Raw genomic sequence first — 20,867 nt, 5'->3', positions numbered from 1 at the left:
GTTTCAAGTGAAGTTTAGAAACATTGGAATCGAAGACTTCCTGTACCCCAAAGTACTTCACTTTCCATAGGGCAAGGAAGCTGGAGTTTGTTTCATGACTTCTCTTTTCTGTGTCCTCAGTGACTTGGTTGCAATAGGAGGACTTGAGGCTCATCTTTATCTTGCTTCTAGTGTGGAGGTTAGGGCAGTCATTTGAGAAATTAAGATTTAAACCCCTTTAGGCTGAGAGGGGGTCTAGGAACCAGTTCATCTACTTTGCAAGTTACTTTCCTACCAGGACTATTGTGCAAAAGAAGGCTTTGTCCTTGCTGCTGTGTTATAAAACAAACCACTCCCCTCGGCTAACCCTGCCCCAAATCCTCCTTGTTCTGTTGCTGAACACAGGGAATACTGACTTTGAAGGCATGTCTGCTCGTTGTTTCTTTTCTTCTCTGATTTAATATTCCCCTGTTAAATTACCTCTTGGTGCAGTTCCCCGTTTAACTTGTAGCTATAAAGTAACCAGGTGCAGGCTTTGCATGCATCCTCCTGTAAGAGCTAGGAACTGTACTCTCTAGCTTTCCTATGTACCATGTTTCCTTTCATTGCCTTGTGATCAGAGTTTGTGAATTTAGTCTGAATCTCTGCTAGAACAGGACCCTAATTCTTAGGTGCTAAGAATACTAAAGGAGATGACTGAAGCAGATGCTCTAGCTAGCTTGGCTGGCACTGATAATGACTGCGTATAGGTTTAACCATGATGCCCTGCCCTCCCTGATGGGTAAAAATACATCTCTTGACCCATCCAATGTGTTAAATAACAGATATTTGACCTTTTTAAATACCTGGAGAATAAAAATAATTACATTACTGATGATTACTCTTTATGGGCCTGGCTGATAACAGTGAAGTATGAAGCAATTCTGGATTTGCACCAGTTTTCAGATGTGCAGAATATCTGTTCTTGGTGAGAATGGTGGAGAATCCTCCTGTTTATTTCAGCTTTCCAATTATTGTGATGGAAATAATTTTTATTTTGGAAATAAAGTATGCTAGGAAAGTATGTTGCTTTACAATTGAGATCAGAAATCTCTAGAATCCAAGTTTATAGGTTGGTCGGAAGAGAAAATGAAATTCTGGGTCAGAGGCTTGCTCAGAAACAGAAGGGCTAAACATTGATGGCTTGGTGTGTTCCCACCCTCAAGTGATTTTGGAAAATACTCATTGAACAGTTGTTCTCAGAAACTACAACCAGTTTGGATAGCAGGAAAAACTGTTTTTCTTTGTGAGTCATGAAGTTGGTAACTGCAGCGTTTTGGATTTTTTCTGACAGATTTATTGTCCGCCATGACGTCAGGCAGAAAAGGATGGCAGACTTCCTGGACTGGACCCTTTCCATGTTATCCAAATCCTCCTTCCAGAGCATGGAGGGGACAGTGGTTATCAATGGCATGCTCCAGGCCCTGGTAAATATAGTTCTTCTAAAAGATAGATGGTTACATTTATGATCATATGGTAATGCCACGGTAGAGAGGTTCCTGCCTGTTGAAAAGGATGAGGTAATGTACAGCTGGAATTTACCCCACAACAGTTTTGAAGGTGTAACGTCCCGTGTATGTATGTCTCTCTAAATACTCTTGTCATTCCCAAACAAAAGTGAGGTTCCCAGTATGGATACCCATGATTTTAAATATGTAACTGTATATCAGGAGTAATTCTGTAATTTAGTTTGGGTTTGTTTTCTGCTTTTCTTGTTCTTACTTTTTTTCCTGCCCCCCCACCTTGATCAGAACCTTTGAAATAAATTAACAAATTGGAACCTTACAAAATGAAGAATTTGGGCTTCTGATAACAGTGGTGGTCCCTCCTAGCCTTCTGGAACTGTTAACTGAATGCAAATTATTTTTGGAAGTCGTATCTATTCTTCTTCAACTGAAATATTTTTCTCAATGCATTTTGTAAGACAAAGCTTGTGAGGCAGTGTCCTTCAGCAGTCTGAATGCATGCAGTGTGGTATAGCTTGCTAACCTGAACAAGTATTTGGTTGAATGCTCCTTTCCTTGTGAAGCAGCAATAGTTGATGACTCAAAGAGCTGAACTGTTAGCATTTTAAAATTTCTATACTATGCATAGGGACACATCTGTAAAACTGAACCACTACTGTATGATAGCACTCCTTTGTGTATCTTTGCATAAAAGCTTTCTTCTGGTTCCATAATTTTAAAAGGATTGAGTTGCATTTTGAAACACTTGAATGGCAGTTGCGATGTCTGTTCCGGTGTTGGTGTCCAAATATGTCTGAGTGAAATGGGGGTGTTTGTGTGGCTGTAGCTGTTCCTTCTTGCTTTTGTTGAGGTAGTGCAGGTAGAGTCAGATGACAGGTTCTTGTACAGCCTTTGCTCAGGTTTAAGGATTTGCTGCTGTTTGTACAGTTTCTATAATTTGCATAAATTTGCAGCTCTTTTCAAGTTATAGCTGTGAGGACTTGGATGCAGTATTACCAACGTCAAAGCAAAGTTCTGGAACAAGTGTGTGGTGTGTGGTTTGCTCATTTTTTTTTTTCCTCCTTCTTCCTGTAGCAGCTCTTCCAAATCAGAAGATACAAGAAACGATCTATATTTAGAAAACCTTACGACTTGCTGCTTAAGCAGGAGGAAGCAGTATTTGTATGCATTGCAGTATGTTTCAAAAGACAGAATGATGTTTCATCATTTTATTGTCAGATCTGGAAAGGGAGACTGACTGTTTGCCATTCTAGGTACATGATGAGACCTGCAGGATGTATAATACGTTAGTGTTTTGTCATAATTCCTTTGAGTTTGGCTTTGGCTCTATCCACCTGTTCATTAGCGCGTACTAAGCGAAACAGGTGAATACTTAACAAGTAGAATCGAAACTAGAATGTGATACAATATACCTGGAAGCAGAGACCTGCCACCTTGCATTTATGTGCTTTCTTCCTCCTCTCTGGCACAGGAGAAATTATTTATCAGGCCAGTTTTATTTGTATCCTACAGCTCATAGCTCCCGTTCCAGTTGCTTTGAGGAGTCTGAATTTTTTAAGCCTTTGCTTCCATTCAGTCTTCATCCTTACATTGTTGGTCATGAAATAAAAAAATTGAATTCTATCATTTGGGGAATAAAGGTTTTCAGAATAATATGTGTGCAGGTATCTGTGTGTACACAGACATGCTGAAATGGAATTAGAAATACATATGTCTGGAATTTAATGTTAAGAATTTTGTAACAGTAGTGTGTTGTTAAACCAAAAATACCAGCTGGAAACAAAAGAGGTGTTTAAAATAACTAAACCTTTTCTCTTAAATATGCAAAATTCTAACAGTCTGTACAGAAACAGAGGCTGCTCAGTGTGTGAAGCAGAACATATCCTCGTGAGGGACAACTGAAGCTCACGTCAACAAGCTTCAGAATTCCTCCAGCAATTTGTTACAACTGTAGTTGTCTGAGCATTTCTGTCTGAACGAGCTGGAGGGAGAAACCAAAACATCTTTCAGTTTCTGGTCAGTACAGCAAGGCAGGTTTTGGGAATCTTGCAGGTTTTGGGAACGTAACCCACCAGAGCAGGGGTAAAAGTCTTTTGTCTCTTCATCAGATCAGTTTATGGCTGCCCCTAGCAGGGTGAATTAGGCAGGTTACGATGTTACAGTGCTTATGGTCTGCACTTAGGAAGTAGCTTGTAGCAAGATTGGCAGGGCAAAACTGCTTTAAAAAGAGCTGAAACTCTTGCATTTCAATGAACTGAAACTGCAAGTTAGGTACGCAATGAGTAGTTCAGTGTTGCTGCACTTTGATCTGCCTCTTGTGGCCTTAAGTCTTGGTGATTAGGTATGCTACTGTTTAATCTAACTCAGCATTATGTGTGGAACAAGTACTACTGTTTCATGGTTCTTGTTGGAACACGCAGCTTGCATTACATATTTTAATTCCACTGCTGCTTTTTTCTTTTTTTTCTTTACACCTGTTGTCAGTAATGGATCATTTCACAACAGGTGTGCACTGGCAGGAATCTGCTTACAGTATTTCGGATTTAGTTTTCAAAACTGCCCTCTTTTGCTGAAACTAACGCTGCAGGATTGAATTAAATTTGCTTTTGTGCATAGATACTTTGTGCATTTGAAGGAGTATTAATGTTGAATTCATAAGAAAGTGCTAACTTTTTGGCTTTTTTTTTTTTTTTTTATGTAAGATTTGTTTACTTGAAGGAAACTTCTAACCTGTTTCAAGAATCTGCATTTTAAATTCTCTTGGTCTGGAGGTTTGCTTTTAAACCTGCCATTATATCAAACAGCTTTTTAGTTATTGCTGCAGGGTGTAGCACTCCCAGTTCTTGCGTGACAGAGATGTCATCATGTTGAGGTAGCCTTGGGCATTGAAACTTATTAAACCTTATTTGTTTTATAAGTGATTCAGTATACAAGTGTGAGTAATAATTAAAAAAAATAAAACGCCCTGCACAGTGATCTGATGAAACTCGAGAGTCTTAAGAACAGGGCATTTCCCTGAGCTGTCTCTAATGCAAAAGTCATTTAGCAATAGGTACATGCTTATGTAAATTTTGCTCCAGGGAAGAAAGAACTCTCTAAGTCTATTCTTTCAGACCCAGAGGCACAAAAATAGACGATTTCCAAATAGAATGTTTCCCAAGTCTCTTTATTTCTGGCATTCTCAAAGAATTGGCTAGGCTAGAATTGTCTTTTGGCATTATTTTTTCAAACAGGTGTTGGTGCTTGTTGGTTTGGTGACAAAAGTGGACAAAAAGCAGTGGTAGGGAAGAAGAAAATTCTTACATCTGCAGATACCCAGGGCGCTGATGCCTTTCTGATAGTGCTGTATTTCTTATCCTTCTGAACAGCAGAGAATATTCTAATGTGGCCTCGTCTGAGATTGTCGCTTCTAGCCAGCAGTAGTGTGGTTAGTTCAAGGTTCAGAAGTTCTGTTACCATTAGACTGATTCATTTTCCTGTCAGAACAGAGTGTTCTCCCAAGCTGCTGATCTTTCGCTTTTTTCTTTTTTCCCAAGTATTTAAAATCTGTGCTTTTGGGTGGTGTGGTTAAGATGGAGAGGAACTATTCTGCTAGCTTTTGACTGGTGAATAAGGTCTTATAAAATATGTGTACCTTTTGCCACCTATTTAACTGGACTCTGTATCGAAGGTTGTCAGCTTAAGTACTGTGTTGATGATCAGTACCCTGACAAATATGTGAATTCTGTAAGTATTCCTTACTCCTGATGTGGAAGACATAGTAAGAACAAGGGCTTTAACCTATTTTATCATTAGTTGTACAGATAATGCACTAAATATTCTTTACTTTCAGATGAACTTATTATTCTGACAGCATGTCCTCCCTCACCCTTGTTTACCTCCTCATATCTGGCCTGGAGGCAGGGATGGCTGATAGCTTTCCCTGGCCCTGGATGTTGTATGACTACTAGAGGGTGCTCCAGAGTAATGAAAGATATCATTTAATTCTCTTCCCATAGAGGCTGAAATTATCCTCCCAATCCTTGACTTGGTTGGTTACAACCAGAGGGTAGATTCAGACCTGCGTCTCCTGCTCGACAGGAAGATATACTTGCTACCAAACAGTCAGGGCACCCTTAATGGTGATTTGTATAGCTTGGGGAACATGTCCTGGAGATGATCCTGATTGATATATCTCAGGCAGGTTGGGCTAAAGTGGGTTATGCAGACAATTGGAAGGCGTGGTGTGTTTCTTCTGTGATTACTAAGAAACTAGGCTTTGTTTTCCTTGCACCATGCTATTTCTAAAGCAAAACCAGACTTGACAGTCATCACTGCTTGCACACCACTGATTTTCTCTAATTTGTAGGTGGCTTAATTATTTATAAGAGAGGGAGTCACATACTTTTCAACAGGTTGGGTAAGTTGGTGTATGCTGTGTGTCCTCATTAAAGTGAAGAGACCATGGCGTAACTTTGCCTGGATACTCCAATAGGCAGGCTCCTCACCTTTGGTGTTGTTAGGTGCTGACACTAAAATGCCTGTGCAGGTGGCAAACCAAGCTTATTAATTATTCTGTGTGTATCAGATTTTTTGAAATGATGTGCCTTGGATGTTTCTCTTCCTTCAAGGCAGGAAGTTTAAGCTGAATACAGTAAGGCTGATTTGGCTGATTTGTCCTTTTTTTCTCTATTTGTTTACAATGTTTTCTGTTCGTGCATTATGTGCTTTTCTTTTTAGCATAATCCCTCTAAGCTTTAGGTGTGCACAGTTTTTCTGAGATGGTAACTTTGCTTTACATGCATCACTACCTGTAACATATGCTGGAAGAAAATTCTACTTTTTAAAAAAATCCTAAATGTTAACAAGGGTTCAAGTACTTTTTTGTTTACTCCAAAAAATTGTATCTGCTAAGCTGAAAAGTTTGGGAAGTTTTGGCTTGTGAACACTTTAGCATGCTTTGACTCATGAAGAAGTAACAAAAACTTTTCATGATGTTTCTACAAACAGGAAAAAACCAAACCTGGGCACTGGTCTTCCTGCTGTGTTGAATATCTGAAGAAGAGTTCTCAACAGTTTGGCTATTACTTATTTCCTTCTATGAAAAAAAAGGGTTTTTGAAATGACTGCAAAACTTCTGTGATAGAGAAAAAGATCTCAAGTATCACTTGCTGAAACAGCAGTGATCTGGTGGAAGGTTATGTCTGACCTACAGTATACATTAATAGATTCAGAGAGAACTTTCTTTCCTTTCAGACTCTTGACGTTTTCAGCTCAGTTTATTCCAAAATCAATAGGTAACATATTTTGTTGAACAAAAAATATTAAGGACCAATATTTTTCAGTTTAGATTAAACTCAGTAGCTCTGGTGTTCTTTGGTTATTTTTTTATTGCCCCTGGAAACTTGTATCAATAAAGTAAAATTCCTCAATCCATATCTCAGTTGATTTACAGCAATTGCTGTGATGCTTTAACATCTGCAAGTCTATTATAAATCCTTGCAGTGTTTTGAGAATAGATGTGTTGTGTACTAGGTTTGAAAACAGCTTGTTTAGGTATGTAGTGAGCCTGTTATAAGGAAAGGATGTATATTTCCCCATTTTGTTCAGAAGTGGTTGTGAAATGGAATCTGTCAAGTTCTAAACTGATCCATAGGGGAAAGCTGTTTTCTAAGTTGTTTTTAGAAAAGCATTACAAAAATGTCATGTACAGTATTTGAAGAGAGGGTTGGTGTTGTTTTTTTCATTTCCTGCTTGTGCATTGGTTAATTTCTTCCCACATCTTGCTTAGAGGTGGTACCTTCTAGTTATGTTTTTCCTGAGGAGTCACAATTGAATTCAAAGCTAGCCTTAAGGATGTGAAAATTCACAGAGAAACTTGTAGAAAGGTTCCAGAGTTTAGGAACCACAGAAGACGGATAACAGATTGAAGTTTTGAGGATTCTATACTGCTAGACACTATACTGAGAAGTGTGAGCATAGACATCCAAATTAATTTGTCCAGGAGCATTCCCAAGACTATATTAAAAAGCTGTTTCTCTACAGTATCCTTCTGGATGAGGCATTTGGGTGATCTGATCTAGTGGAGGGTGTCCTTGCCCATGGCTAGATGAACTGTAAGGTCCCTTCCAACCCAAGCCATTCTATGAATCTACATTATCCCTGCTTCAGGAATTATACTGCATTGTGTTTGAATATGCTTGAATAGAATCCTAATAATTTGGAGGCAAAGAATGTCAACCTTCTTAACTGTGATTTTCTACAGAAAGTAGTTGTGAATGCAAGATGCTGCAGTATCTCCTGGCATCAACTATTAACTTACTACCCTTGTGAAAAAACATCTGAGTGGTTTTTAAAGCAGAATGCAGGAACAAAGTGATGAAGGAATGAGCTTCCACATGTTTCAGCACAGAGGCAGAAATGTTTTAGAGGCAGTCTAGGTTGGTTAATTATACAAAAGATTTGCAGATTTTCTGTCATCTTTGCTTCTCCTTAGGCTTTTTAACACAAGCAGAGTTTCGTTGTATGTGGGAAATTCTTTCTGAGAATTATTTTTATTAGATGCTGGTACAGTACATTGCTGTACTTATACCATTGCCTAGTTACTCATGAAAGCGTTACAAATCTGAAATAATTCAGTGCATGTTATCAAACGCCCCTGTATGGCTTGTAGAGCTAATCAGAAGTACTAATTTAGGATCCTAAAATGCAATTTAGTAACAAACCAGAACAGAATGGGTACATAGCCTAAAGGTGTTTTTATTGCCTTTGTTGCTCTTAACCACACCTGCAATACGGGAGGCATGTGTGTGTTTGGTATGTGTGAGAAAGTACATATTTTTCAGGTAAGTCTGTTCTTGTTTAACTCCCAGGCATATTTATTGAAGAAGATTTCTTTCCTGGCGAATGACAAAGCAAGGAAAACTAAGTGACTGAGCACAGTAGTTTCCAAGCATACTAACTGAACTGAGGAAACTTTCCATGTGTAACATGTTTTTCTCAGGTGCTAGTAGTCCATTTGTCTCACCATAAGGCTGGGGCTTAATCTTACTGGGATATTTAGTTGTATATAAAATTATTTTAGAAGCTCTTTATTTACCCTTTGCTTCTTTACAAACCTCAGCACAGAAATCAGTTTGGTTGTTGGAGGTATATTTGTAGCCTGCTTGCAATCACAGATTTCCATAGCTGGTTTTGTTTAGTTTGACCTGGAGTTCTGAAAAGCTGTGTCAGTGTGTAGTTGCTGCTAATAACTAAGCTCACTCCCATGTGTCCACCCGTCCTGTTCTTTCCTATTCTTAGCAGTGACCATAGTGTTGGCGCGTACTGCGTGTTGGGTGTCTAAATCGTGAGCAAGGCTTGTTCAGTTTGCAGGTATACAGGGTCAGGAAGTCCCACAGATATGTAGACTTCCCCTAGTTGTTCTGCCTTTATTCATGGTCTACAAATTCTGCTTCACTTTTCAGAGGTTCAAAGCAACATGAGCTGTTTAATAGGTGCTGTGGTTGCAGCTGCATTGAGGTTGTGTGACCAAGCACTGAGCTGGATGGCTCAGAGAGCTGAGCTGGCTGAAAACTAGTGGCTTTTTTATTTCCCTCATTCTCTCTTGAGTGTTTTTTTGGCCAACTCCACTCTCTGAGTTGACTGCCTGTGTATAGAGGGAAGGAGAGCTGGGTTACACTATCCTTGACTTGTATTTAGTTACAAAGAAATAAACCTGCGCCATGAGACTCTTCTCCTTTTATGCTATTCAAATTATTAAGCACTGCAGATTAGTGGAATTGCATTAAAATGCATTTTAGAAGTACATGCTTAATATATTTTGCTTGAGAGTTTATGTTCTCATGTCTGTTTTCCCTATTTTAATTGCAGGCACAGTTATTTAAACATGGCAAAAGAGAAGATTGTTTGCCATATGGTAAGTTCCTAATATCCTGATTGCTGTTCTTAAAGCCATTCCAATTAAAAAAAGGAAAGAAAGATGAAAATTATAACAGGTGTTGTTGTAAAGAGTGAAATCTGGCTATAAAGTGTGCAGAATGAGAGGAAAAAAGGAGGAGGTGACAGGGAGGAGCAGACACCACTGGGGAATGTTATGTTATAGAATAGCATGTACTGGATTGGAAGGGACCTTTAAAGGTTGTTTAATCCAACCCTCCTTGCAGTCAGCAGGGACATCCCCAACTAGGTTGGGTTGGGACAGTTCATGAAGGAATTTGGCAGGTCATCTCATTAGTCATTTCTGTAATACAGGAACTCAGCAGAGAACATATAAACTGTTAGGTGTGGAAAACACTTTAAAATTCAGGAGAACATAAACTGGTTTTATACATACTACTGCTAAACATTTTGCAGAAAATCTTCAGGTTTTAACATAAGCACAGGATTTTGGAGACCCCAAGTTTAAAGAGCCTGTTGTTCTCAGGACCCAGATGGACTCATGCAGTGATATTGTTGAAATGAGAAAAAGTATTTAGAGAAAACAGACTGTAATGGGTGCAGTTAGGAGTAGACAGGTACCCAGAAGGGGAGCACAGAAGTTTCTCAACAGTGTGGCTGCACATTGGAATTGCATTCAGCTCATCAGAAATCCTGGAATATAGCCAGAACTGCCTGCAAAGACAGCTAGGGTTTTACTGATAGCAGTAAAGAAAGGCTAATTACAAAACACTACAAAAGACCCTGTCAGTTTGGGGAGCTTATCAAAGAACGAGAAATGTGGTTTCTGCTATTCACAAGACTCAAGCGGTGCTGTAAACTCACTTTAGAAAGCTTGAAATTTCGCTTAATGGAATTATTTTGACTTTGCGAAGGAAGTGCATAGTTCTGGTGCTGGAAACAGCTTTTTGTTCTCCTAGTTACTAAGCCTGACATGCAGAGGCTTCCTTACAAAATGCCTGAGCTATGGGTAAAGATGGAGATAAGATAGTGAAAACAAACAGAATGGAATGACACCACATGTGCTGTACAGCTGGGCATGAGCAAAGAGAAAATACTGAGGAGTGTCAGCACATTGAAGTAGCAGGCAGCACTGTGGAAGATTACAGAGAAGTAAGACTGCCAGATCAGCTGAATAATAACCAGGCTGAATAATATATAGTATGACACAAAATAAGTAATTTTAAAGATGCAACTGTACAATACAGTACAGTACAATCAATGTGAAAAGAAGTTTGGCTCACAACAGTAACCCTGTTGGTAAAGTTAGATGTTTTGATCTATGCCATATAGAAAGAATATTAAGTAGTTATCAGTCTGGTAATAAGAGAAAAATCAGGGGCATATCAATGAACAAATTTAACATAGAAAAGAGAGGATGCTCACAGCTAACAAGGCAAATATTTAGGCAGAAACTGTTTGGGTTAAGAATATGTGAGAGTTAAAAAAAATAAAAGACTCTAAGTTATTACAGGTTATAGCAGATCTGAGGATCAAGTAGGAAAAAAATGCCAAAGGTAGATACTGTTTGAAATCTGTTGCGACCTAGAACTTGATTTAAAAGTAAGCACTGGTTCTGAATCCATTTGTACGGGTCTAACGCATTTTAGTGATTCAAGAGTTGGGAGGACGTGGAAGAGGTTTTTATTTGTATATTCTTAATTTCCTTTCTCTCTGTGAATGTAGATGTTTCTGCAGTCTCTTTCTCCTAAGCCATGAGTTTCTCTAGCTTTTACAGCTGCAAACTGTTCCAGGTTGCTGGAATGTATTGAAGTCATTGGCCTTTTTGTCTGCATATACTGTTTCAATAATATTTCTGTACATCAGGGTACATAAAATGCTCTACAGTCTTTTGCCTTATGAAGTCACATACTACAGTTTCTCAGACTTGGAAACATTTGTTATATCTTTGATCTCAGTGATTTGAAAATCCTGATACGAGACTTGAGTAAGAAGTTGTATTTTGCCAGTGTGATTCCATGTTTGCAGTGCCTATAGCAAGAATGATGGGTCCTTCAGAGCCCAGGGTGTTAGTCTGTATTAACTAAAGACCAGCCTTCAAAACAATCATTAATTGTTTCAGACTGAAAATGCAGAAGGATTTTTGTTTGTGACAGGAATGTGTTCCTGTGAAAACTTTGAATCCTGGAACTTTATACTCATTAATCCAAGATTCTCTTTTGTCTGTGTAATTTTTCATTTTGCTGGACAAATAACTTTGTAACCTTTGATGTGCCCAAATGAAAGGTTTTGTTGCTGATTGTTTACACATACACAGTATTTCTCATGGCTGTTTATGGACCTTCATCACCATAAAAATTTCTGTGCCAGAGGAGGAAAGATGGTGCTGCCTGAAAATAAATGAAGAAAGGGAATGCTTTCTTAGTATGCAGAAACTGGCTGCAGAGTAAATGAGTTGGATTTCCTGACTCCTGGTTTTATTAGACTGCTGAAAATTCATAGATCCTGAAAGATACCTGAATGTTTTACATGCAGTGGGAATTAGCATAACGCTCTCAGAATCTAATTTCATTATAATTTTCATAGCCAAAAGTAAACCTTCCTGTTTGGTAGGTAAAGGATATTATCACTGTTTTTGACCAGCGTCAAAGCTGCTACAAAGTAGACTCCAAGATGTTTGCCTTTCAGGTGTACCTTTAAAAATCCAAATCTTCTACTAAAGTTTGAAACTTTGCAAAATGTTCTTACCAAGGTTCCTTTAAAAACAGTTTTCCTAGGGTGTTTATTTTCTTTTACAGCTGCTACTGTGCTTGAGTGTCTTGATAAGTGCAAGCTGTCAGAAAGTAATCAGATGGTTCTTCGCAAGCTGGGGATGAAACTTGTTCAGCGACTTGGACTGACATTTGTGAAACCAAAGGTAGCAAAGTGGAGGTTAGTTTCAAGCTGAAGTAGTTTAAAAAGAAATAAATACAAAAGCACTCAAAAAGCTTAAAAATATCTGAGTCTATTTGACTACTGACTTTCTGTCCTCCTAACCTCTCCTAAAAGAGAAAACGAGAAATCCCCTTGTTCTTTGGGAATGAACACATTCTTCCTTTGCACTATTTGGAAAAAGCAGATTTCTTCTGTCACATTTAGTTTGTCTGTATTTCCCCCCCCATTTTGCTAAACTAGTGCTGTGACAAGCCAAATTGCACAAGCAGAAGCCTATATAATGCATAACTTGGTAAAGATGGGAAGATAGTGACCTTTGCTACTGATGTTGGCTTAACACAATTTTGTAAGAGGGAACATAACATTTTCCATTACATAGCCCTGCTCTGATTTGATAGAAAGTTCACAGGGGAAAACTGGTTTGCAATCCCACTTTGGTTTTGCATATTAGTCAGGTTTTGGTGTCTGGTTTTACTTGTTGCCAGAGGGCAAAGTCTTTTTGAGATTTCTCGCACTGATATTTTAAAATTGCAGGCTCCCTTGGTGACTATTTTTATTGTGTTTCTTTTACCAACTTTTGAGAACGTCCTTAGGCATAGAAAATTCTTTTTAGGTGGAGAGTGTACCTTGCCCAATGGCAAAAGTCAGTTTAGCATGTAAAGTATTATCTTTTGTAAGAATGTACCTCCACCACAGGCTAAATATCTGAGCAGAACTTGGTCAGAAAGAACTAAGCTCATTTTAACATTTAAAAAACATTTGTTAAGAAGTTGATTTTATTAATTCTTTTTGGTTTCCCTTTTTTTTTTTTTTTTAAGTTTTGGAGAGGTTTTTGGGGCATGGGAATTTTTGCCTTTCTTTATTGTCAGCAATGGAAAATAGGTTGTACTGAAACAGGAAAGGGAGAGATAATGAAAAGGAACCATTTAAATGTCTAGTTCTTCTCACCTTGGAAAAGAGACAACTGGGTCAAGAGGAAGGGGAGTGGGATACTTTTTCTTTAAAGCAACCACTAAACTGGAGAGCTGTACACTGGGAGGTGTAGTAACTTGAAAAGCAGGCTTTCTGACAGTTTGTACCTATTTTAGGTGGAACTTAAATCAGAAAAATAAATTAACTGTGTCTGTTTCTTGTGCAGATATCAGCGTGGCTGTCGATCTCTGGCTGCCAATCTACAAGCTCAGGGTCCGGTTGTGCCAAATAAGGTGATGACAGTTGCTGCTAACGAAGCTGATGATGATGAGGAATATGACATTCCAGCAGAGATTGAAAATGTTGTAGGTGTGTTAAAACTGGACAAACATTGCCTGCAAATCACAGTATACCCCATGGTTGGAAGAGACCCCAAGGATCATCAAGTCCAACCTGTCCCAACAGACCTCACAACTAGACCATGGCACCAAGTGCCATGTCCAATCTCCCCTTGAACACCTCCAGGGACGGCGACTCCACCACTTCCCTGGGCAGCACATTCCAATGACGAATGACTCGCTCAGTGAAGAACTTTTTCCTCACCTTGAGTCTAAACCTCCCCTGGCACAGCTTGAGACTGTGTCCCCTAAATTAAGCATATATTGGAAAACAAGCTTCTTAAGGCTGAGAAAATCATGTGCTAATGTGATCAACTGGGAAGACTATAAAATTTCAGTCAAACTTTGTTGGGGGGGATTGGAGGATGGAGTGATTGAAGTACATTTTACCAGTGTTCTCCAGTAATGTATTAGCATGCAGTCATACACAGGTCTTCTGCTGGGTTCTGGTGGATGCACTGCAAATAAATAGGCAAAAATTGCATCAGAAGACTTCTATAACTGAATAATCAAATGAACCACTGAAAAAATCACCATGACCTCAGTTTTCAATCTTCCCCAGTACTTAATATTTCAAATGAAATTGGCTTTTAGGAAACAATTTTGACCTTTCTTTTTTCCTTCTTTTTTTTTCTTTCTTTAATTTCAAGACATTCTTGCATGACAAACAGAAGAAATCCAAATACAAATGTTTTTATTTAAAGACAGATATGCTAAGAGAATGTATTTTAAACATTTTATGAAATCTTTCTGCTGTTAAATAAGAATTATCTGTTCTGTTTGAACTTATCTGCAGAACAATTGCTGGTTGGACTGAAAGACAAAGACACCATTGTCAGGTGGTCTGCAGCAAAGGGGTAGGTTTCTTACGGTTACTCTACAAAACAAGTGAAGAACATAGAAATGCAGTCTGATGTGATCCATGATCTGTGTGTATATTGTCAACATTCACAGTTAGTTCAAATGGCTTTAACACAGCTCATGATACAAAGCTGTGTTTCTGTCTTCCTGATTCGGGTAGTCCTAGTGATAGGATGACGGATAATGGCTTGAAGCTGGAAGAGGGTAGATTTAGACTGGGCATGAGGAAGAAACCTCTTCACAGTGAGGCTGATGAGACAATGGAACAGGTTGCTCAGGGAGGTTGTGGATGTCCCCTACCTAGAAGTGTTCAAAGACAGGTTGGATGGGGCCTTGAGCAACTTGATCTAGTGAAAGTGTCCCTGCCCATGGGAGGGAGTTTGGAACTAGGTGATCTTTAAGGACCCTTGCAACCCAACCCAAACCATTCTATATCAATCTGTGATAATCTTCAGGAAAATGTCAGCCATGTTTGGAAGTAAGCATTTTGAATAAGACTGGATTTAGAGGGTGTAAGGCAGCATTTCTTCAAATATTCTCTCTTCCACTATAAAAGAAGCCTATATTTCTGTGTTAAGTTAGCTACTGTGTAGCTTCGGGTTCAAGTTTGAGATTGTTACTTCAGGATAGTGATGTTAGGGAAGTGCATTCATTGGTGTCTTAAGGTCAGCAATCATATTGTAAGTTTCCAGTGACTAAATTTTATGTAAGACTTGCTCATGATATTCAGCACTAACAAATCACTGTCTGTGTGTTTGTCTTTTTTTCTTTTCTTTCAACTTCTGTAGAATTGGTAGAATAACTGGAAGACTTCCAAAAGAATTAGCAGATGATGTGATTGGATCTCTGTTGGACTGTTTTAGGTAAAAATCTTACTTCATGCTTTACATGCATCTGAAATGGATCTGTTCAGGAAAGAGGAGGACAACAGTTAGAAAATCTGTGAATTCTGTTGCACTTTTTCCAGGTTACAGAATCTTCAGGCACAGGTGTCCTGAAGGTGTTCAGTAAAGAAGTGATTCCTAATTCTTTATCTGATCCCATTCTAAAATATTATGGAAGGGCTGAAGTTACACTTTGGGAAACTAAAAATTGCTCATTAAATTGCTGCTTTAAAAATTTCTGGTGTGCTCATGTCTTGAGTGCTGTGAGAATCCTCAAAAACAGAATATCTGGAAATGATATTCAAAAGGGTTCTGAGGATCACTGAAGATAGGAAACAATCTCTGTGTGAGGGAAGGCTAAAACATTTAGGGAAAGTGAGGAATAAGTGGGGTGTAATGGAGGTTTATGAAGTGAATAGTATGGCAATTACTGCCCTGAAGATTTTATCTTATGAGAAGGAAACTAAAGGAACAGGTGCCAAGTTTGCCATCAAGAAGAGGTGGTGGTTATTCACGCTTCTTTCTGCAGGATGTTGTGGATGCTGAAAGTATATGCCTGAACAAATAAGAGGCCCATGATGTGCCAGAGTCTGGAAGTGTTTTGGGGAGTGTCACAATACGCTTGTTCTTATACCTAAAATATGCTTGTTCTTACACTATAGCTAAGGCATGTACTGTTGGCCTTGTCAGAGAGAGGCTTTGGGCCTAGCTGAAACTTCAGTTTGATCACATGTGGCTACTAGGATGCTTTCTTGATGCATTTTATTGCTGGATGTTTTGTCTGCATCCATGTAGAATCTGTAAAGCCCTAAATTATTAAAAAAGTATCACATTCTTTTTTTTTTTATTTAACCAAATGGCTCATCAGGTGTACATTGAGTACTTGAGCTGTAAGCTCTAACCCAGTGTTTAGAGTGATCGAGTAACAGAATTTCTTTACTAGCAGAAAAATGTTGCTAATGTTCAATTTATCACTCAGATGTACTCAGTTTTAATAGAAGTCTAATACTGTTTGTGAGTTCAAGTTAACAGTACCAGCTCAAAGAGTAACACTTTAAAAAATAAATAAATGTATAAAGTCTTAAAAACTTACAAGGAAAGGATCCACTTAGCCAACACTTTACTGTGCTACTGTGATTACTTTAAGAGGTGCCGCTGATCTCAATTATCCTTGGAGCTTCAAAGGCCTATACTCAATGTGTTTTCTTTCCTTGTTTTTCAAGTCCTAGGCATGAGTAATCCAACTAATAACTGAGTGACCTGCTTTCTTCAGAGGGAGCTGGGAACAAATGTAGACAAGGACAAAGGGAATCTTCTGTATTCTTTGCACTAAATATTTAGTGACCAAAATAAAAATAAGTCAGTTGCTTATCAGTTTGTTATCTCTTGGGATAAGAAGAAAGGGTTTCTTGTACATAGATAGATTAAAAGACAGGAGAAAGGGAGGGAATAAGTGATTTTTTTTTCCACCATGTAATGTGAAATCATCACCAGAGTTCCTTCAAGGTTCTAGACAAACCCTGTGCTATTTAATATATTCAAAAAGGATCCTGGAAACAAAGGTGAATAATGGAGTGAAGAAATCAAGTGATGATTTAAAGCTAGCTGAATGGTGAAACTTAAAGGTGAGAGAAAAGAAATATAAGCCTAAATTAAGTAACTTGATAGTAAACATCATATGAAATATAATTTCTAATGAATGCAAGCTAACACATTTAGGGCAAACTGCTGTGAGCTGTAAAATTGTTATTACTGCTCAGGAAAGAGAGCTGCAAGTCACTGATGGTTCTGACAATGTCAGTGGTGTGCTCAGCAGCTGTCAGGAGAAAGAAGGGAAATGGAATGTTAGATATGATTGGGAAAGGAAGATAGAACAAAACTGAATCGCTGAGAAGTGATTGAACTGGTGGAGAGTCTTCCAAGTGGAAAGAACAGATGGAGGGATCTAATGCAGATACATGAAATCATAAATATGAAAGAAAGAGGGAAAGGGAGGAATTGTTTACTCTTCACTCTTTCTCATAGCGCGAGAGCTGGGAAGCATCAGGAAGTGCTTTTTCATGCGATTATAATTAAACTGTGGAAGTCATTGCCACGGGATGTTATGGAAGCCAAAAGTGTAAAGGGAGTTCAAAAAGGGATTATACAAATTAATGGAAGAGAGTCCATCAGAGGTTATTAAATATGACATTCTGACTGCAGCCTGTGGCTTGGGATGTCTATGCTGTCAATTGCTAAAGCTTGGAGGAGGCTAAAAGGGGAATGATTCTTTATGCTTTGTCTTTGACCAAGCATCTGCTGTAGGTCCATGTCAGAGACTGGATACTGGGAGACATGAAGCTTTCATGTGACCAATTTGTTTAGTGTTTTATTCTTAGATTCTTCATGTAATGCAAGAAGAACTTTTTGTATGTTTAGTCATGCAGCTTGCAGCCTTTCCCTTTTCCACTTCTTTATCTGCCAGTCTGCCTAGTGATAAGACAAGGAGGAATGGTGTTAAGCTGAGGGAGAGTAAGTGTTCAGGGCCAGATTGGATGTAGTCTTCAGCAACCAAGTCTGGTTGAGAGGTGTCCCTGCCCATGGCAGGGAGGTTGGAGTAGATGATCTCTGAGGCCCCTTCCACCCTAAGCCATTCTGTGACTCCATGATTTGAGTATTTTTTACAGTGTTCACTATAAGTTGCTGTGATTTGGTTTGTTTTTTGAAGATGGATAAACACCACTGCTTGCTTACTGCATAAGATCATGTAATGTGTTTATTGGAAACTATAACTTGAAGCTCTTTTGCTAGTTGAGGGCAGTGTTTGGCACTAATTTCATTACCTGTTTAAGGTATGTTCTATAAATCTGCATCTTTTGCCAGTGTACTGGAGAACTGTTTTCCTTCTCTAGATGAGATTCAGGTATTATATTCTGTTTTGAGGTCACTTTTCTATTGATGAATGGGGTTCTTGCTTATTTGATCATGTTTACAGCAGCATTTATGATGTGCAAAATGGGAAAGAAAACATCTTCAACTTGTCATTCTTATAGTTTAGAAGTCCAGCAGGTTTGATAACACATGCTGCTGTGGGTTATGAGTCTTTTAAAATATTAGAAATTCACCATGAAAAATGAAATCCAAAAAGGAACTGATCTTAGGCTGGTCTCAACAGTCCTTGTCTTTGTTCTAAAATTAGTTTCCAGGAAACAGACAATGCATGGCATGGTGGATGCCTGGCTCTGGCTGAATTAGGCAGAAGAGGATTGTTACTGCCTTCCCGAATTTCAGATGGTGAGTTCTAGTTGCTGTATGTCAGAGAATGAATGCGTGGCCACAGACTGGAATTTGCTGATGTGAGTGTGCTGAATAATGACCAGTATTGAATTCTGGAGTAAAATACACGCCTATGGGGATATCTCTGTCAAAAGCATTGTCTTGGGTGTGTCTTTTTTAGACTTAATAAATTTTTGTTTCTGAAATGAAATTAATTTCATGGGGTTTTCTTCTTTCTTCTTCCCTCCCATATTTCTTTGTACAGTTACATAAAAATAATTCTGTATGTCTCTCTGTTGTGTTAGTGTCATTATTTAAATAGACTATATTAAATAATTGATGACTAACTTGCACTTGAAAGCTAGTAGCTTACGCTGTTTGTTTCTGATTAAATTTCAGAGGCCAATTTAATGTAATTTATACATGAACTGTTTATGTTTTTAATATGTTTTTGAAATACCAGGGTGGAAGGAAAAATAACAGGGCAAAGGAATTGTTTCCGTGTGTATTTTCCGTGTGTCAACGTACATACAGAGAGGTATTAATGTGCAAGTAGTAGTTGTCTCTCTGGTGATTTTGGACAGTGTTTTTTATAGAACTGCAGTGACAAAAGAATAATGCAGTAGTGTACATCCACTTCTGGGCACTTTTACAGCAGCATCTTGGGCTAGATGGTTCTCTTGGTCTCATCTGGTACTCTTGTGTTGAACAGAGAAGTTGAACGCTAATTTTCAAAAGCGTTTCAAACCTGATGTTTCACACTAGTAAGTGATCTTGCTGTTCTGAACATATGTTGAACTGTTCTAGAAGAAACTGTAATTTCATTTAAGGCTGTTTATTAGTCTGTCTCCACCAAAAAAAAAAATCATGTCCAATATAGTTTCTCTTTTGCATATGAGAGTTTTTTGTGCGGCCCACTTCAATTGGTTTTTCTTTGTCCCTTACTTTTGTGCTTCTGTGATAAAGATGAAATGGTTAAAACTCCCTAACTTTAAGAATGAGAAGCCACCCAATGCTAAGCCTCCATTCTAGATCTGACAAAACCTAAACTGTGCTCCTCTATCAAGGAATTAGGATAGCCTCATGTAATAGAATTTTTTTATTCATCTAAGCTGGAAGTTTCATGCAAGACTGATACTGTATAGGACTGCAAAAGACATTGCAGAAAGGTATGATATTGTGGAGTAAAAGAGGATAGTCTGAATCCTTAGGGATAAAATTTGGAAAGTCTTGGTCATAAAATTAGGTAAAGATGGTGGAGAATGTAACAGGTAATGACAAATCATGTCTTGATCAGAGTCAAATCTTCATCACTGCCGAGCGCTTCTAGATTGCAGGATAGCCATGGTTCACTCTACATTGTGCCTTCTCCATTTTTCCCACTTTTAATTTCATGACCTTGTTTTCAATTTAAATTGCTATGAAAAAGTATTACACAAGTTACAGGATAGTCTAGTTTTAAGTTGCAGGTCTGCCCTAGTCAGTTTTGCTTTCTGTAAGTTATCCAATCTACTATTGAAGTAGAAATTCAAAGCTGATTATAAGGATTTGGAGAAAGACAAAGGAATGAATTCTGGAGGATGGAAGAAAAGCTAAGATGATGTTAAGAGCAACTGTTGTACTTTGAAAGGCAGACTTATGTGTAAATTGTCCTAAATTCTTAAATCACTGTGTTATGGACAAGTGCACAGTAGTTAGGGATAAGTAACTACACAATGAGAGATGAGAGTCCCTTCTAGTCAGTAGTTATGCAGGAAAGGACTTAAGAAACATGTGAGTCGCCCACATCGACCAACAATTTTATTTATCTTAGTGGAATAAGATGGTGAAAAAGTCATAAACAGTGTGGTAACCCTTCTATCTTACTTGCTGGTAAAACTGTGACACAGGGTACTCGTCCAGCCTAATGCAGCAGGAGTTGAGAGGAATGGAAAATAACTGACATGGAAAGACTGAAAGAGCTCAGGTTATTTGGTTGAGAGAAGACCAAGCTGAAAGCCTAGTTTGTGCTGGGAGCTCTGCATTGCACTGGATGCAGCTCTGCTTCCTTACTAGTGCAAAGTTGAGGCAGGTGAGGAGCCTCTTCTCAACAAATCCATGAGAATTGTATACCCATAGTTTAAAGTGAGTAATACTTAGTCTGTGTTTGTTTTACTTAGGCTGTGAACATTTACATGAGGTGTTTGTAGACTGGAACAGCCTTATTTGAGTTAAACTTTGGTAGAAGTGTGGATAAGCTGGACAGCAGTTTTAAGGTGGAG

At 38.4% G+C, this 20,867-nt stretch overlaps 1 protein-coding gene across 1 annotated transcript in view; it reads left to right on the top strand.

Moving 5' to 3' along the window:
- Nucleotides 1-20,867, top strand: part of TBCD (tubulin folding cofactor D) — a 117,312-nt gene that overhangs the window by 8,131 nt on the left and 88,314 nt on the right. The window contains exons 7-13 of the mRNA XM_009898022.2: nt 1,313-1,445; nt 9,336-9,381; nt 12,161-12,293; nt 13,435-13,577; nt 14,403-14,463; nt 15,256-15,330; nt 18,530-18,624. Coding sequence (XP_009896324.2) covers nt 1,313-1,445; nt 9,336-9,381; nt 12,161-12,293; nt 13,435-13,577; nt 14,403-14,463; nt 15,256-15,330; nt 18,530-18,624 — 686 coding nt within the window. The remainder of the gene's footprint in view (nt 1-1,312; nt 1,446-9,335; nt 9,382-12,160; nt 12,294-13,434; nt 13,578-14,402; nt 14,464-15,255; nt 15,331-18,529; nt 18,625-20,867) is intronic.

The sequence above is a fragment of the Dryobates pubescens genome, chromosome 20, assembly GCF_014839835.1.
Source record: "Dryobates pubescens isolate bDryPub1 chromosome 20, bDryPub1.pri, whole genome shotgun sequence".
Taxonomy (NCBI): domain Eukaryota; kingdom Metazoa; phylum Chordata; class Aves; order Piciformes; family Picidae; genus Dryobates; species Dryobates pubescens.
This window is presented reverse-complemented; position numbering and strand designations above follow the sequence as displayed.